The sequence below is a fragment of the Motacilla alba genome, unplaced genomic scaffold (genome assembly GCF_015832195.1).
Source record: "Motacilla alba alba isolate MOTALB_02 unplaced genomic scaffold, Motacilla_alba_V1.0_pri HiC_scaffold_31, whole genome shotgun sequence".
Lineage (NCBI taxonomy): Eukaryota > Metazoa > Chordata > Aves > Passeriformes > Motacillidae > Motacilla > Motacilla alba.
This window is the reverse complement of record NW_024037405.1, coordinates 225,465-243,216: the sequence shown is the minus strand read 5'-3', so window position 1 is coordinate 243,216 and position 17,752 is coordinate 225,465. Positions and strand designations below refer to the sequence as shown.

The window sequence follows — 17,752 nt, the reverse complement described above, 5'->3', positions numbered from 1 at the left end:
GACACAGGGAGGGCCGGAGAATCGCTGCCGCCGCTGCAACCCAAGCCCTGGGGCCGTTTGTCCGCGTGTCCGTTCCCCGCTCAGCCCCGCGCCCCGGGGCAGCCTCTGAGTCTGTCCAAACACGGGAACTTCGCCGTGTTGAGCCCAGATGCAGAATCCTGACTCCTGCACAGGGGCACAGGAAATCCCTCGGTCGCTGCTGTGCATTGTCCCTGCTGAGGCTCACATACTGGCAGGGCACATTCCCTGCCTGCAGCATTCCTGCCCGACCCAAGCACTGCACCTATGGCTCCAGCATTGCTTTGCAACTAAACCAGGGCAAGGCAAACTGTGTGTAGCTCATGGTCTTTTCCAGTGTCTACAACTCACTAAGTCATTGATCTGAGAGGTAACATGCATTTCAAATTCATGGCATGGAAAAGTAGTGCAACGTGGAAAAGGGGAGCATAGAAACAAATAGAGGAAAACATCTTGGATTGTTCTTTCCATTTTCATTTCCTTCTTGCCATGGACTGTGCAATGCCACAAAGGCCCCTTGGCTCCATGAGGTCGCAGAGTCTCAAAATGGCCCCTTGGTTCTATTGGGTTCCCCAGGATCACAATGGACTTCTGGTTCCATAGGCTTCCTTACTGCCAACTACAGTCTCCTTGGTTCCACAGTGTCACAATGGACCCTTTTTACTCCATGAGGTTGAGTAGTGTAACATGGACGCTTGATTCCATGAGGTTGTGGAGTGTCACAATGATCTCCTTGGTTCTGTGGCCCTGCTGAGGCTGCTGTGTAACAATGGACCTGTGGTACCGTGAGGTTCCATCGTGTCACCATGGTCCCTTTGGTTCCACAAGGCCCTGCTGCACCACAATGGCCCCTTGGTTCTGTGAGGTTCCGTACTGTCAACAATGATCTCCTTGGTTCCGCAGTGTCACAATGGCCCCTTGGTTCCATGAGGTGCCTGGCCTCCCACAGCCCCTCACAGCCCCTCATGGCCCCTCACAGCCCCTCATGGCTCCCTCACAGTTCCACATGGCCCCTCACAGCCCTGTACAGGCCCCTCCCGGCCTCTCACAGCTTATCGCCCCTCATGGCCCCTCACAGCCCCTCATGGCTCCCTCACAGCCCCTCAATGCCTGTCATGGCTCCCTCACGGTTCCACATGGCCCCTCATGGCCCTGTACGGCCTCTCATGGCCTCTCACAGCTCATGGCCCCTCACAGCCCCTCATGGCTCTCTCACGTTCCACATGGCCCCTCATGGCCCCTCAGAGCCCTTCATGGCCCCTCACAGGCCCCTCTCAGCCCCTCACAGTTCCCCAAGGCCCCTCACAGCCCCTCACTGTGGATGCCGTGGGACAGAGAGAGCGAAACAGCAAGCGTTTCTCACAGCAGCGTGGGAGAATTTTTAGGGAGTTGTAAGGATGTTATAACTTGTTACGTAAAAGCAATCTGCAGATGGCGTTTTTCTACTTCGTCTTTCTGTTCTTCTCAAGGACAGTGTATGAAGAAGGTGTTTTTCTTAACTAGCCAATCCAATAGAATATATTGCAGCACTCTACAAAAAACCATGTGGTTCTCTTGAATAAAACCTTCTTTTACTCTTTCTGCAATACTGCCTCCCGCCTGTTCCTGCGTCATTCTCGGCACGAGAGTGACCCCTCACAGCCCTTCATAGCCCCTCACAACCCCACACAGTCCCTCTCAGCCCCTCAAGGCCCCTCACAGCTCATGGCCCCTCAGAGTCCCTCACAATCCCTCACAGTTCCCCATGAACCCTCACAGCCTGTTACAGCTCTCACGGCCCCTCATGGACCCTCAAAAACGCTCATTGCCCCTCACAGCCCCTTACAGTTCCCCATGGCCCCTCACAGCCCCTCATGGCCTCTCACAGCCACTCACAGTTCCCCATGAACCCTCACAGCTCAGCGCCCCTCATGGACCCTCAAAGACCCTCATTGCCCCTCATTGCCCCTCTCACTCCCTCATGGCCCCTCTCAGCCCCAGGCGCGGGGCTCCTCCCAAAGGAGGAGGGGTCGGGCTCTGCTTCTTCTCCTTTCATTTCAGTCCCTTGCCAGCAACGAGCAAAGAAAGGCTGAAATGGAGCCCGTCCCCAGCGTTTCCCTCTGGGTTCATTGCGGGCTGAAGCTCTGTGCTGGCGCTGGCCGAGCGCCACCATCCCTGCAGCCCCCAGGCCTTTGCTGTCCCCCGGTGCCCGTTCCCTGTCCCCGAGTCCCGCCCGGCTCTGGCAGCAGCAGCAGCCGCAGCGCAGTGAGCGCCAGCCCGGCCCGGCCGGGGCTCCCGGGCAGCAGCAGCAGCAGCGCCGGCCCCTTCCCAGCTGCTGCTGCCTCGGCTCCCAAGGGCTTTTTGCAGCTCACTTCTGCACTAGAGCAACACGCACCCACACAGAGCCGTGACTCCTCAGGGCGTGCCTGTGCTGCCCTGAGCCAGCCCTCCGAGGAAGAAAGGATCGGCTTCCAGCGCTTTTTTCAGCACTGTTTTACTCACCCTCAGCTGACAGCAGGAGGCTGCGGCTCCTGCCCGGGAGCCCCGGCCGGGCCGGGCCGGCGCCGATGAGCTGTGACAGGCTGTGAGGGGCTGTGAGGGGTCATGGGGAACTGTGAGGGGCTTTGAGGGGCAATGAGCATTTTTGAGGGTCCATGAGGGGCCGTGAGAGCTGTAACAGGCTGTGAGGGGTTATGGGGAACTGTGAGGGGTTGTGAGGGACTCTGAGGGGCCATGAGCTGTGAGGGGCCTTGAGGGGCCGTGAGGGGCTGAGAGGGACTGTGCGGGGTTGTGAGGGGCTATGAAGGGCTGTGAGGGGTCACGCAGGAACAGGCGGGAGGCAGTACTGCAGAAAGAGTAAAAAATGGTTTTATTCAAGAGAACCACTTGGTTTTTGTAGAGTGCTACAGTATATTCTATGTGTTATAAATAAGAAGCTTGACTAGGCCAATGTTCAAGCAGCAATCAAATTATTAATTAATGTGGTAAAGTATGAGCAAAACAGCGCTGGGTACAGTGGGGGAAGTTTTCCCTCCAGCTGCACACTGATGGTTGGGGCGTACAGATATTTATAGGGGTGCACATAAGCTTTTTTCAGCAGTTTCTATTCCCAATTTTTACGTCACAATTCTGTTCACTATTGTGAGTTAGTTTTTCTCAGGATGTACCCCAAAAAGGAGTATTCCCAGATGGTGGGGTCTGACTTCCGAAAGAAGAAAGAGGTCTGCCAGCTGGTGTGGTCCAGACTCCAGGTGTGGGCCCACCTTTTAGTTGCAAAGACTATAAATCTGATAACAGTGATTTCCAGCTTCCCTTGGTCGAAGCCATCAATCCTTGGGTTGATGTTCATCTTCCTTTCTCAAGCTGCTTTTTACTGTTTTGTTAAGGTGTTGAGATAAGCATATTTCCTTTACATATATTCTAAACTTATATTTTCAAAGCTCCTTACTACAAGCAATATTCTAAAATTATACTTCAAAAGGTTATTATTGCAAAGCTGTTTAATGCTTAGCTATGTGCAGAAAGTTCCTGTCCAGCAGCAACATCCTTAAAGCTTTAATTCAGATGCTATAAAGGTTAATTACAAACAAAGGATGAGTTCAAAGGCCTTCTTCCATGCTTTACTCCCTCAGTTATTTTTTTGGAATTCATCCTTTAATTGTCCCATGATCAGTTTCTATACATATCACAATCACAAGCACACAGGCTGCCTGTGTGTACCTGACACGAAACACAGCTTTGTATCTCACAGGACCATGCCCGTTCCAAACAGAAGGCTTCTTCTGAGCATTGGCAGGAAAGGCACCAGGATCTATTGGGCAGGAAGGCAGCAGAGAAGGCAGAAGACTCAGCTGCAGTGCTGGACGCATGCACAACAGGAGAGTGATGTGTCAGCCAGGGTGCCTCTGATTTTACCATTCTCAGGAAGAAGCTCCAGCCATCCTAAATGGGACGCTCGTGGGCAGTTGTGCTGGATGACACCCCCCAGTCTTGTCTGTCTCTCTCCTCCCAGCTCATGCTGATGTTCAGGTCTGTTTGTCTCGCCATGGGTGAGCCTGAGCTGCTACTATTGCCCTCAGGAAGGTGTGCTGGTCTATTTTGAGTCATCTCCACTTTGTGCACAACAAAAGCTTTGCCCTGGGCTTGACTGAGACCTTGTCCTTCCACACAATGCTCCTGCCCTGCTGCTTCTGGCACCGCGGGTCTTTAGCAAAGCCAAGAGCTGCTATCGCTCCTTGCTGTGTTCCTGCCTTGGGAGCGCCTGGAGCAGCCCCGTTTGCATGGACACGTGAGAAGCACAAATTTCTGTATGAGTGCACACGGGTGTGCCAAGCATTCGTGTATCTGAGTCTGTCCGTGTCTGTCCCTGATCGGGAGGGAATGTCCCGACCGTGGCAGGGCCAGCGAGCACTGCCCCTGGCCCTGCCCAGCCCAGAGCAGCAGCTGCCCAGGCTCACAAGCAGCCCGAGTGCAGCCGGCTGGGGCCGGCAGCTGCCCGCTGCAGGTGTGCGCAGGGCGGATCCGCTTCCCGCGCGGTGCCGCTGCTGTGTGCGACGGGACGCGGCTGTCCCTTGTCCCCGGCCGTGCCCAAGGTCCTCGTGTCGCTGGTTGTGCCGGTGCCGTGAGAGGCGGGGCTGAGCCCCGGGGCGGAGCTGGCGGCGGCCCAGAGGAGGCGGCACGGCCGCAGCAGAGCCGGGGCTCGGGGGCACGGCGAGGCTCGGCCGGCGGAGCGGCGCCGTGCGGCGGGCTCGGGCCGCGGGGCTGCCGGCGCTGGCCGCGCTGCTGCTCGGTGCGCGGGGAAAGCAGCAGTGGGGGTGGTCGGGGGGCTGTGTCAGACCCCGCTCGCTAGAAGATTCATGTCTTTCCCTCCTTCTCCTTCTCAGTTCTTGTTTGCTTTCTGTCCCCTCCTCAGCCGTCAAAATGTTTGGTTGTTGGTTGTTTTTTTTGGGTTTTTTTTGTTTTTTTTTGTCTCAGTGAAATCCTTCCTAGCGAGTTTGTCTATGTTACTCCATTTTCCACCCACTAATCCATCCCTCCATCCACCCATCCATCCATCCATCCATCCATCCATCCATCCATCCATCCATCCATCCATCCTTTTATCCATCCTTTTATCCATCCTTTCATCCATCCATCCTTTTATCCATCCTTTTATCCATCCATCCATCCATCCATCCATCCATCCATCCATCCATCCATCCATCCATCCCTCTAAGCCAGTCTATTTTTGACATTTCTTTCTGATTCCCCTATTCCCCTTCAAAACATCTCTCATAGGTCCTTACCCTCAATCAGATACTCTCAGAGAAGTCATGTCTCCATATTTCATTAGTCGAACAAATCCAAGTTTGCTCTGCTGTGTCGTCATCTCCCATCTCCCCTTGCATGGCATTGTCTGTAAAAGAAACTAATTCTTCTTTTCTCCATGGCAGAGGCTGTGGCCAGAGCCCAGGTCCAGCAGGAGCCATTCCTGGAGACCACCGAGGGCACCGGCATCGACATCACCTGCTCACATCCAAAAATCAATACCAACGATTGGATCCAGTGGTACCGTCTGCTCCCGGGCCGAGGACCCGAATTCCTGGCAGTCATTATGAAAGAGACCAAAGACCTGCCGGGCATTGCAGGAACGCTGTGGGTGTCGGCAGATCGGCGCTGGAGCGCGCTGTGGCTGGCTGTGCCCCGGCGCGGGGACGCGGCCGTGTATTCCTGCGCGCTGGGGGCCACGGGCAGAGGAGCCGGGGCTGCGGCCGGGCACGAACCGCCGCGGGCGGGGCCAGCAGGGGCCGCTCCGCTCCGCCCGCCGGGGCCGCCTCGCCCCGCTCCTCCCGGGCTGCCGGCACCGGCACCGGCAATGGGACCGGCACCGGCCCCTGCGCTGACACCGGCACCGACACTGTCACTAGCAATCGGACCGGGACCGGCACCGGCACCAGCAGCAACGCCAACAGCGGCACCAACGCTGACATCGGCACCTGCACCGGTGCCAGCGCCTTGTGGAGGAGATCATTCCCTGAAAAATTCATCTTGAATGCAAAACATTCCAGCTGATATGGGGTTTGGCTTTCTGTTTGAAGATTTTTTTTTTTTAATATTTTTAATGTGACAAGATGAGAGGCCCAAGCATTTCTGGATCGAAACACATCAGTGTGGCAGAGGACTCAAATCACCTGCTGGACAAGTCCAGAATAGGCAAATGATGTCAGTCTGGGCCACTCTTTTGGGGTCTTAGTGCCCTGTTGGCAAGAAGTGGCCAGTTCCTGCGTTTGACTTTATCCCATTGCACACTGTATCAGGAAAATTCTGCTGGCTTGTTTTGTCAGTTCCTGTTCTGTATCAGGGAGATGTCATGGAGCAAGAGGGGGTGCAGGGTCCCTCCCTCATCTCAGAAACAAAGGTCTGGCAGCAAATTTCTTTATAAAGGGGCTCTATTAGTAACACAGAATAAAACCAGGAGTATAGATGGGGATGAAACCTTGCATTCTTTCAGATGCTAGGAATCCTTCATTCATACTGCATTATGCGGACCCTGGTGGATTTTCCAAAGATACTCTCACAGACCCCAAACAGAAAGAGCTTCTGCTTCCCTCCCCCACCCTGGTACCTTATATTCTGTGTAACAAAAAACCACAAACAAACAAACAAACACACACACATTTTCTCCTTACATGCTGTAAGGTTATTTCTGCCATGATGCCCATGCACAGGCTGGCACAGGGCACTGTGGGGCTTCCCAAATCTTCAGTGCAAGGCCCAACAGAGTAGAAATGTATCACCCATGACCACTGACTCCTTGAATACAAAGTTTTCTTCAAAGCTCCCAATTCACCTCCCCTCTGTGCAGTCTTCAAACAACACCCTTAGCCCACCTGGGGCCTTGCCCTTCTCCAGAATGCTCCAGCATCCCTGATGGGGCTGCCCCCAGGGTGTCCCCAGGTGAGGGCACAGTTTGCCATGTTCCAGATTTCTGCATGAGGGACGTGTGTGTTTGTGTGTCCCTCCTCACGAGGGAACTGCTGCTCACAGCAGGGACTGCCCCTGCTGCTCTGCCCACAAGCTCCACAAAGCAGCCAGGACCAGGAGATTCAGTGCAGCTGAACAGATCAAACCTGGCAGAGACCTGCCACAGCAGAGGCGCTGATATGCAACCTCCTGGATCTTCAGCCACCTCCATGCTGCACCTGCAAAGCTCAGTTTTCCTGCTGCTTTCAGGCCCCAACAAGGATGTCCTCATAACAGTTTAGATTCTTAGCTTAATTCGCTCTGAGAATATTTGGAGTGCATGCCCATGGCTGGAAGTCTTCTCTCTGATCCTCAACAGCACAAGACACAGCTCTTGTCCCAAGTGCAGTACAAGAGAATACACAAGGATGGGGTCTGCCTTCTGAGTTCCTTCTTGGAGGCAGGGAGCATTACTGACTCACTGTCAGCATGGTATCCAGCAGAACCCCCCAGGCTATTTTCTGCCAATCTGCTTAACAACTGGGCCGTTCCCAGCACATGCTGGGGGCATGTGGCTGCTCCTCCCCAGCTGCAGGACACTGGCCTTGTGTCCAAAGGGGGAAACATGAGTACCTTACTGCCCTCCCACAGGCACCAGCTCCTTCCCACTGGAGCTTTCAAAGTGCTCACATTGGCTGGGCAGTCTGTCACACACATCTGCACCTTGCACTGAAATCACTGGTCCTGTGGCTCACCAGGGAGCAGTGAGCCTGGGCACCTTCTGGGCTGTCCTAGATTGCCGAGCAATGTGTATTCTATTTGCCATCTGTTACAGGTGGGGCAAGTATCTGCTGTTCATTGGGCAGTTTTCCATATCTTTTCCACAACCAATCATCCAGGGAGATCTCTTGTGTTCATGGCCAGTGAGTGTCCCTGCATGGCTGATAAAATTCCATCATCCCACTGGGAGATGCTGTGCCCAGGGGAAGAGCCAAACATTGCTAGCTGGATACAATCTGAGATTCTGGGACAGCAGCACAGCCTTTCCACTGTGTTCCCAGAGGAACAGCTGCCTTTTCCATTGGATCTTCAGAGGAAGACTCCACCCTTCTCCAGGATCCCTGCTCCAACAGAACCACCCCTGACACTCCAGGAGGGCTGCAGCCACAATTCCAATGGCACTGCTGCCAGCACCCTGACCCACAGGGTGTCAGGTTGTGTTCTGACTCTGTCACTGTTGTTTTGATTTACTGCATTGTTTATTTTATTTTTTCCCTAGTAAAGAACTGTTATTCCTGCTCCTATATTTTTGCCTGAGAGCCCCTTAATTTCAAATTTATAACAATTTGGAGGGAGGGGCTTTTCATTTTCTATTTCAGGGGAGGCTCCTGCCTTCCTTAGCAGACACCTGGCTTTCAAACCAAGACATGGGCATCACTGGGTCCTTGAAGAACAGTGGCTGCTTTGGCCACAGGATGTTCACCACCTGGGTAGATTTCAGCTGAGGGTCTTCGATTCACAGGGCCACCCTCACCTTGCAGCCTTGGCTGATAAAAAGCACATTGCTGCAGAATCAGATGCCCAGCAGTGAAGATCTCCCTCTCTATTTTAGTCAGAGTATGCACCAAAATGAGAAAGAGCAAAAGCTCGGGATTTGCCAGGAGGCTGGAGAGGGAGAGAGGTGCTGCTCAGTAGCTGCTCTTTGGCACTTCTCTGCTCACCAGATCCACACACCAGGGTTTTTGCCTCCTGTCTCTGTCCCCATCTCAGTCCCTTTCTTTTTCACTGTGCCAATAGTGGCTGGAAAGCTCCAAGTCCTGCCCTTACACCTTGCACAGGTATAGAACTGCACTGCGGCTGCAGATTCCTCCTCCTCACCATGCCCTCAGTTTGCTCTCCCCCAGCCAGCACTAAGCCAACCCATTGGAGCCAGGACTCCATCACCCCATTTTAGAAATTTGTGTGTTCACCATTAAAACACCCTTTCCCCACCAATCAACTTCCTCCCTTGTCTCCTGAGTCGTCATGTGTGGAGAAACTCTGAACAACTGCTCTCAAAATATCAGAGGCTAAATGAAGAGAAACCCAAAACTCTTTGAAAAGAACATGGCACCTGTGTTTCCCAGAGCCCTGAATGCTCTGAGGACGCTCTGAGGAGCCGTTGTGCTTTCAGAAGCCTGCCCACCACCAAGGAGCACACAAGAGCAGACACACTCTGCAGCGAGGCAGCGATGTTACCTCGCACAGCAAATGCTGTCAACTGAGAAGGAAGCCCAAGGAAAAGTACAGGAAGCCACTGAGGCTGTCCACTCTCTGCTGTGGAGACAAGAAAAGGCACAAGGTGTATGAGCCTCATTCCAGGTCTCCACACCACAGAGGTGTGACTGTGGCACACACGCACTGCACTCTCTCTGCGGGGTGGTGCCTTTTCATTGTGCTGCCAAGGGTGTTCTGCCGTGTGCTGAGTCTCGCGAAGGAAAAGGAATCCTGAGCTGGGAAAAATGATCTTCACCATGGCTGTGCCAGCGTGTGTCCTGCTAATCCAGTCAGGTGGGTGTATTCGTGTCCTTCCTGTTGTCTCTCATGGTTTTTAGTAAGTTATTTAGAGGTGTCTACAAACAACATCATGAGGTCAGGGAGAAATATGGAATGGGGATGGATGTAGATATCTGAACTTCCCATTTCTTTGGAAAGACAGCAAAGATTGGGGTAGTTTTAAACACACAGCAAGGGACAGAAGGAAGTAAACTCCTCTGCAGACACATTTATGCCTGTGTTGCAGGTCTTGTTGGAGGTGATCCCCCGGAGCAATTCTTCTCTGAGGTGCTAGTCAAAGTTGGACAGCAAGTGGTTCTTCCTTGCCAGTCCCCCACTAAGGGGAGTGACACCAATCTGAATTTTTTCTGGTACCGCCAGTTCCCGGGAAGCACTCTGACATTTCTCCTGCAAGCACATAAAACCACGGGGGATGACAAGTACCGCAGTGGCCGATTCTCTGTGGTGGTCTACAGAAATAACACAGCCCCCTTGGAAATAGCAGGAGTCTCTCCTCAGGACACTGCGATTTATTACTGCGCTCTGAGGCTCCACCTTAAGCTAAGGCAAATTTCCGTTCGTACAAAATCTGTGTCACCAACAGCACAGGAGGGGTGAGGCTCTCCATCCTCCAGCCTCTGCTGTGCTTTCATGCCTGAAATGATCCTGTCCTTAGATCAGTCTTTCCAACTTCTCCCATCCCAACTCCTGCCTATTTTTCTCAAAGTCTCCATCTACACAGAGGTATTCAGAGCAGTGACTCAGAAAGGCAGGACCATGGGACTCTTTGCAGATGAGCTGAAACATGATTTTTCTTATTTGCTCATACAGAACATCCCTCAAGAAAGCAATCAACATATCTGGACATAACATCCAATTGCAGTGTCAATCCTTACCTGCACTTCCAGGGAGCTGACACTGCAGAATCCAGTGCTGCTGAGGCATCTGTCCAAAACCTTGGCCAGGCTGTGGGCAGAGCCAGGGCATCCACGTCTCTGCTTTGCTCCTGGCCAGCCCTAGCCCTTGACACAAAAACCCAATGGACCACAGACCCTCATCTTGCTCCTCTTTGCAGAGCAGCCAAAGAAGACAAAAAGCAGCTTTTACCTTAATGCCTTCAGCACTGGGCAGGGTAACCTTCTCTGTGCTGCAGCTGGTTAAATGATCAGATCCTCCCACACCCCAGCCAGCATGAAATCTGCTTCTTGGAAAAATACTAATGAAGAGCAAAGCTACTAAAACTATGAAATACTTAAGCAACCAACAGCACTGCGGCCCATGAGGCAAGAGGTTCTGCATATTCAATGCAGTGCCTTGAGATCATCAGCTAATGAAAACTGATTGAGGACAGAAATGAAGATGATGATCGTGATGAGAGTTTCCTCTGGATTGGGCTCACTGTTAGGTAGAGTTGGAAACTCAAAGGCAGGTTGGTTTAGGCATCCTAGGTCCAAAGTAGAACTCAGCTTGGACTGTTCTACAAGGAGAACTCCTGGAGCCACAGTGGTCCTGCTGCTCACAAGAGGTTTTCCCATAGGGAAACCTTACCTGCAGCACACTGGGCATTGCCATACTGCTGGCACCTGAGGGACACCTTCTTGTGTCTTGCCTATGACAACAGAAAAAGACACCGAGGGTGCCCTGGAAATCTGACTGGTTTCCCTTTATCAGCCCTCAGCTTTTAGGTTCACACGTCAGATGAATGCCAAAGGAGTAACAGGACCCTGACTGCAGCATAGCATGGCGTGAAGGTGGGTCAGACAGGGACAACAAGGATACAGGCAGGAAAATATGGGGAAAGTTGGGGTTTGTGAATCCACAGCAGTTCTGATTTGCAGACTCTAATGTTTCCAGGACTATTTCCCACCCTAGGAAGGATGACAAGGAGGTTTTGTTCCTGAGACCTCAGGCAGGTCTGTACAGCCCCAGCATCTCCCTACCACCATGTCCCACTGTTCCTCTCCTGTTTCCCCTAAGTGGAAGTCACAGCAGACACAGCCCGCTGTCACTAGTCGTCCACAGGACAGCCGCACAGCCCAGCAGGGAAAACCGGCAAGATTTGGTTGCACGACGTGGGAAGAAGAATGATGCAGGGATTGTGGGGAGCCCTGCGGTGAGGAGGGAAGCAGCGTAGGACAAGGGGGTGGGAGTGGAGGGAGTCGTTTCCACAATTTGCTCACAAAAAAACCGCCCCTGTCCCGCCCGGAGGGGCCGCGGCGCCGGGGCCCGGGGCGGGTGTGTCGGGGCGGGCAGAGGCGCCGGCGCTGCCCCGGCGAGGCGGGGCCGGGCGGGAGCGGCCCGAGCGCGGCTCCGCTCGGCTCCTGTGCGGCTGCCGCGGGGCCGGGGCCGGCAGCGATGGTGGCCGCGCCGGGGCCGCGGCTGCTGGCCTTGGCCTTGGCCCTGTGGCCGGCAGGTGAGAGCCGGGCGGGGAGGGCAGCGAGCCCGGCCCGGGGCAACGAGCGACAGCGACAGCGACAGGCAGCGACAGGGGCAGGGACAGGGGCAGGGACAAGGGCAGGGGCTGGGCAAAGCACAGGAGCAGAGGGAGGGCAGGGAACACGGGCAAAGGCCGGGGCAGACTCAGGGCCAGGGTCTGTGGGCCGGGGCTGGCGGCTGGGGCTGTGCCGGCCCGGGGGCGCCGGGACACCGGGACAGCGCCCTCGGGCCGCGGTCGCGCCCTGCCCGATTCCTGCGCTCTCCCTCCGCAGGGCTCGGGGCACAGCCGAGGCTGCAGGAGGCCGGCGGAGGGCTGCGAGCGCCCGGGGACTCCGTCACCCTCTCCTGCCGCGGCTCCGGATACCCGTTTAGGAGTCATGGGATTTATTGGTACCGTCAGGCACTCGGAGGCAGCCTCGAGTGGGTGTCCTTTATTGGTTATGATCCGAGAGTTCTTTATTTTGACCAGTCAGTGCAAGGTCGGGCCAAGATGTCCCGGGACAATTCCCGGTCCGAGGTTTACCTCTCCCTGCTGACCCTGCAGCCCCGCGACTCTGTCCGGTACTTGTGTGCGTTTCACACGGGGACGGGAAACCCAGCTGGGCTTTAACAAAAACCAGCTCGGCTCTGGCCCAGCACCCACGAAATTTGGAGATGGTGAATTCCAAAGGGGTTCAGGGCTGTTCCTAAGAAATCAGGTGCCATCCCCACGCAGCACCAGTGATCCTGGTCTGTCATCAAGAGCTCCTTTTCCAGCACTGAGGCTTTCCATCTCCTGAGTCCCAATTGCAACGTTCTACTCTGTAGAAGAGGTTCAGGGTTTTCTGTCATGCGGTCAGCCTGGTGACTGCCTGGCTCCAGCCCCACTCAGCCTTCCTTGGTCCCCTTCCTAAGTGGAACATGCAAAGTGCCTGCAGAGTCCTGGGTTGCCTTTGCTGCTGGGCAGGGCTCCGGGAGGGCTTTGACAGGAAGAGGCAGCAGGAGAAGTGTCATCACTGGGGAGCCAGTGGGGTGCAGGGCCAGAGTGCAGGGAGCAGGGTGAGGAGCACTTTGGTTTGGGGGCCCTGGCCAAGCTGAGCTGAGATCCTGGGGCATCCCATGTGGGAGCAGCAGCTCAGCAGAGCCAGGGCCAGGGGGCCAGGGGAAGGACAAGCTGACAGCCTCCCTGGTCAGCTCTAAAGTCCCAGCAGCACCCTGCGAGACTCCCTGAGAGAAAGGCCAGGGCTGGCCCCTCAGAAACATGTCACCTTTAGCCCGCCACAGCGTTTCCTGCCCAACAAATGGTCTGTTACTGCACCACCCAGGGTGAGAGACACCCAGGAGGGCACCAGGAGCTTCAAGCTCTGCTCCTGGTGCCCCACCTCTCCCGCTCAGTGTTGTCATAGGCAGAGGGAGGGACCAGCAGGGAGAGAGGCTGAGAGCAGTGCCAGAGCCCCAGGCAGGGCAGGTGTGGGCAGAGCTGTTGTGCAGGCACCCAGAAGGTGCAGAGAGGCCCCTCAGAGCGGGCCTGGCCATGTGGAGTGCCCTGTGCGTGGGCTTCTTGCCCATTGTAGGTAAGTGAGGGCAAGGGCTGATGGCCCCAGGAGCTGAGCGTGGCCCTGGGCTCTGCAGGGCTCTGGGGAGCTGTGCTGAGCGCTTGCAGCCGCAGCTGTGGCCCGGCTCGAGCTGCCCAGCCATGCCTGTGGAGCACGGGGAGAGCAGCCCTGCTCCTCTTGTGCCTCTGGGCTCGGCACCTGCATGCCAGCTGCCTCCTCTGCAGCCTGGGCACACGCAGGGCACCTCCCTGCTGCACTCCCATCTTGGGGCCCAGCGCTTTGCCCTGGCACTGGACACTGCTCCTGGGGCACTGCGGCCCCTCTGGCACAGAGCAGCTGGGGCATGGCAGCACAGGGCACGAGCCCCGCTGCCTGGGACAGCCCTTTGTCTCTGCTCTGCTCACCCAGAGCAGCTTCAGGGACAGCAGAGTGGGCTCCTCACCATCCTGTCTTGGCAAGGACAAAGGGATTTATTCCCCCGTGGTGCAAATCCTTCCTGCTTCTTTGGGGAAAATCAGGAAAGGCTTCCTGTCTGACTGGGTGGAGGGAAATGTGGTGTGTCCTTCCTTGTGAGCCTTGCTAGCTGCCACCAGCTCTGCCCATCTGTGTCAGCTGGCTTCAAGGAGGAGGATTTTGTCCTCTCACAGGTGCAGTGCCAGTTCAAAGCCCCAGCAGCATTGTCCTTACCTTTGCTGAATCTCAGAGTGACTGTGGCTTGTTCTTGCTCTCTGCAGCAGTCACTGGCCAGGTGGCCTTGGAGCAGCAACCCAGGGGAGTGACCGTGCAAGAGGGAAAAGAAGCCACCTTGCAGTGCAGCATGAACGGAGGTGATATGAGCGACTACTACATGTACTGGTACCGTCAGGGCCCACGGGGCTCTCTGGAATGGATTTCCTGGGAGGGTTATATATATGGTGGTTTCCAAGGTCGCTTTAAGGGAAGACTGGAGAGCTTCCAGAACATCTTCACACTGCAGCTCCTGGCAGCAGAGCAAGGCGATGCAGCTACGTATTACTGTGGAGCAAGAACCACCCTGGAGCAGCCCTGCAGCAGAGTGAACCAAAAACCAGCAGATGGGGAGGACAGATCTGTCAGCATTTGTTTCTGGCAGCTGCTCCCCAGGGCTCTTGTCAGGCAATGGCAGGTGCAGCAAACATCCCTGTGCCTTGGTGGCACTAGAAGGCTCTGCAGGGAGGCTGCTGGAAGGGCTGGTCCCATTGATGGTGCAGGAGGATGTGTGCTGGGAGCTGCAGAGGCTGCAGTTTGGGGAAGTGCAGGTTTAGTGCCCGTTGCCTGGGCTCCTGTCCAGCACGGCCCCATTTCTCCTTGGTGCCTTGGCTGCCGAGCCATGGGATGTTGGGGATGTGTTGCTGGAGCTTCCAGAGGGCTGTGGTGGGTGCAGCCAGGCTGTTTAGGAAAGCCAGATCAGCAGGGGTGACATTGCTCTACAGGCTGGCTGCTACAGAGCACCTGAGCAGGAAGGAGGAGTTGAGGTGTGGTGTGTTGACTGTGGGTGTCCTCCAGGGGCTCAGCAAGCTGCTGTCTCAGTGTCCCTACTCCTCTGTTAGACAGCAGGAAAATCATGCAATGGAGGTTTGTTGGTTGACATAAGGACATGGACATATTGCAGGAGTGCCACCATGGGGAAATACATGGACTTGGAAAAATGAATTCAGTTTTTGTGAATCAAATCAGAGTAGGATCATGAGGAAAAAAAAGGACACATCTAAAACCCTCTCATCTACCCAATCATTGCACAGGAATGGGGAATGCAACCATCTGTTCATATCCCCTTTTCTCTGTCACTTCTTCCTTCTCACGCCCTTCTCCTTCTCCAGAGTGAGGAGTCCACGCCACAGGAGACATTTATTTAAAAAGTTTTCATCTTTCTTTTTATTTGCATTGACTGCAGTTCTTCATAAACTCCTGCAGTGTGAGTCTGTAGTTCACCTTGCAGTCCCTCAGGAATAGACTGCTTCCTTGTGGACCCCTGCAGGTTCTCCCAGAGAAGCTGGTATGACACGGGCTACTTCTGCATAAGGCCACAGCTCCTGTCAGAAACCAGCTCCAACATGAGCTCTGCGTGGAGACTCAGAGCTGCTCAGGACATGTCCCGTTGCTTCTGTGTGGGGATCTCTTTGCACTGTAGGGTCAATATCTGCTCCACCATCCCCTGACGTCACTGCACCATCAGGGGAATCACCGTGCACATCAGGGAAATCTCTGCTCTGGCACCTGGAGCACCTCCCAGCCCCCTACCTCATGGACACTCAGCACAGATTTGGGAAGTGGGAATCTTGAGTAGCCACGTTTACAGTGCTCTAGAGTGAGGCAAAGAGTCTTGGTGGATGAGAAGAAGGTGGATGTTGTGTATTCTACACTTAGTTGTGCTCAAAGCAGTGACTTCCCTGGAAAGCTTCTGGACAACATCTATTTGAATGGACTAGAGAACAGCTGTTACATGTTTCCTGCAGGAGTAGATATTGTGTGCTCCATCCTCTCCTCCTGATCTCTGGGAAATGAAATTCCTGAAGGCTGATCTGGCTGCTGAAGGCTGAGGTGAATAAAGCATTCAGGGCCTCAGCCCTGTCCCATATCCTCTGTCACCTGCTGCCCATCCCATTCAGCAGTGGGCCCACCTTTTCCCAGCCTCGTTTGTCCGTGCAGCCTCCTGGCATGTTGACCTGACTCCTTGCTCCCTGGGGAGGAATCCTCTTCAGCTCAGCACTGCTGGGGCTGGGGACCAGTGTGTCCCCTGCTGGGCTCCCAAGCCTGGGAAGGACATGCACCGAGGGGAGGAAATGTAGTGAAGGGCCATGAACACAAGGGAGGGAACAGCTGACATACAAGGAGAGCCTGGGAGATCTGGCTTGGTTTAGTGTGGAGAAGAAAATGTAGAGAGGGATCTGACAGTGTGTGGAAATACCTGGAGACTCTGTGAGTTGCATTCTTGAGGACATTCAGGACTGAACAGGACAAGGCTGTGGGCACCTCCTGCCCCTGACCCCACCAGGCAGCTCGGCCCCTCCCAGCTGCTCACTCAGTCCCCCTCACTGCCACGGAGCAGAGAAACAAATGGCTGGGTGAGAAAATGTCTGTTTTGACAGGAACAGAGTTGAGAAATCATGGCAAAACCAAGAGACAAAAACCAAACAACATCAAAAATCAATTCCTGACATCCCATTGGCACAGAGGAGCCACAGAGCTGGCTCCTCTTCTGCTCCCCTTTCCTTATGCTCGTTCTGGCTCTCCAGAGAGAACAGCATCAGGTCTGAGTGCCTTTAGGAGAGAGCTTGGGGGCCTGTCCCTGTGTCTGCAGCCTTACAGAACAGCACCACACCCTAGGTTCTGACAGAAGAACACACACCACAGATACAGCAAACAACAGAAATACAGAAAACAAACCCATGATGAATCGCTCTCTCATTGCTCTGTGTGCCTCTCATTTACCCTCCTCAAATTTCTTTTGTATCATTTGCAGGTTTCCCTGTTCCTTTTCAGCTTTGTAACTTGCATCCTGGAGAGGACACCGGGTTTTCCTCAACACTCCTGTAGCACAAGTTATTTCTGGAAGTTCTCAGTGACAAAGCTGTGAAAGTGAAGAGCTAACTGCAATATTCTCCTGTATACAAGAAGGAACAGTGCCTGAGAGTGGGAGCTCTGACCACAGGGCTGGTTTGTCCTGGTCAGCCACCTCCAGGCAGCTCTTCCCAGGTCTGAATAGCCCATAACAAGAGAAAATCAGTAGATGATTTAAACTTGAATGAAACCAGACATTGAACCATGTGCAGTAGTGGAATCAGTCAGAATTCTGGAGAAATTCCAGCCCCTGCATGGGGCCAGAGTTTCAAGGAATGAACTTTCCTGCATCACTCGTATGCAGCACCTGCACGACACCAGGGTGTAGGGATCCAGCACAGGAGAAGCACTCAGGGATTATGTGAGCAAGAGCTGCTTATTAGATCTGAGCTGCTTTTCTGTGCAGCATAATGTGCCATGGACTAGGTGAGGGCAGAGCCGTGTGCTTAGCTAAAGTATAAAAGAATAAATTCCCTTCACGATAGTATGGTCAGCATCATTGTGTCCGTGCTCAGGTGAAAAACAATTGACGCGGCAAAGTGGGGAGTCAAGATGTGTCGCCAGTACTCGAGCGTGGCCCCAGCAGTGCGGAGGAGCGAGGAGCCATGCCCTCCCTCAGCTGCGGGCAGCCTTCAGCCCGCGGCAGCCCCGGATCCCGGTGACCTTGTGCGCTACGAGGGCGAATTCCTGGGGGCGCTGGCCCCGGGTCCCTGTGGCAGAAGGCGCTG

At 54.6% G+C, this 17,752-nt stretch overlaps 2 gene segments (V, D, J or C); both read left to right on the top strand.

The window, feature by feature from the left end:
• Positions 1 to 5,398: 5,398 nt before the first annotated feature.
• LOC119696470 lies at positions 5,399 to 6,048 on the top strand (the record flags this gene model as incomplete). The annotated part of the segment is given in 2 exon segments: positions 5,399 to 5,776; positions 5,904 to 6,048. Coding segments are annotated over 2 exon segments (523 nt in total), but the record flags the coding sequence as incomplete, so codon positions are not given.
• A 5,684-nt stretch (positions 6,049 to 11,732) lies between these two features.
• LOC119696484 lies at positions 11,733 to 17,731 on the top strand. The segment is given in 4 exon segments: positions 11,733 to 11,887; positions 12,183 to 12,330; positions 14,180 to 14,272; positions 16,927 to 17,731. Coding segments are annotated over 4 exon segments (327 nt in total).
• The last annotated feature ends 21 nt before the right edge of the window (positions 17,732 to 17,752 follow it).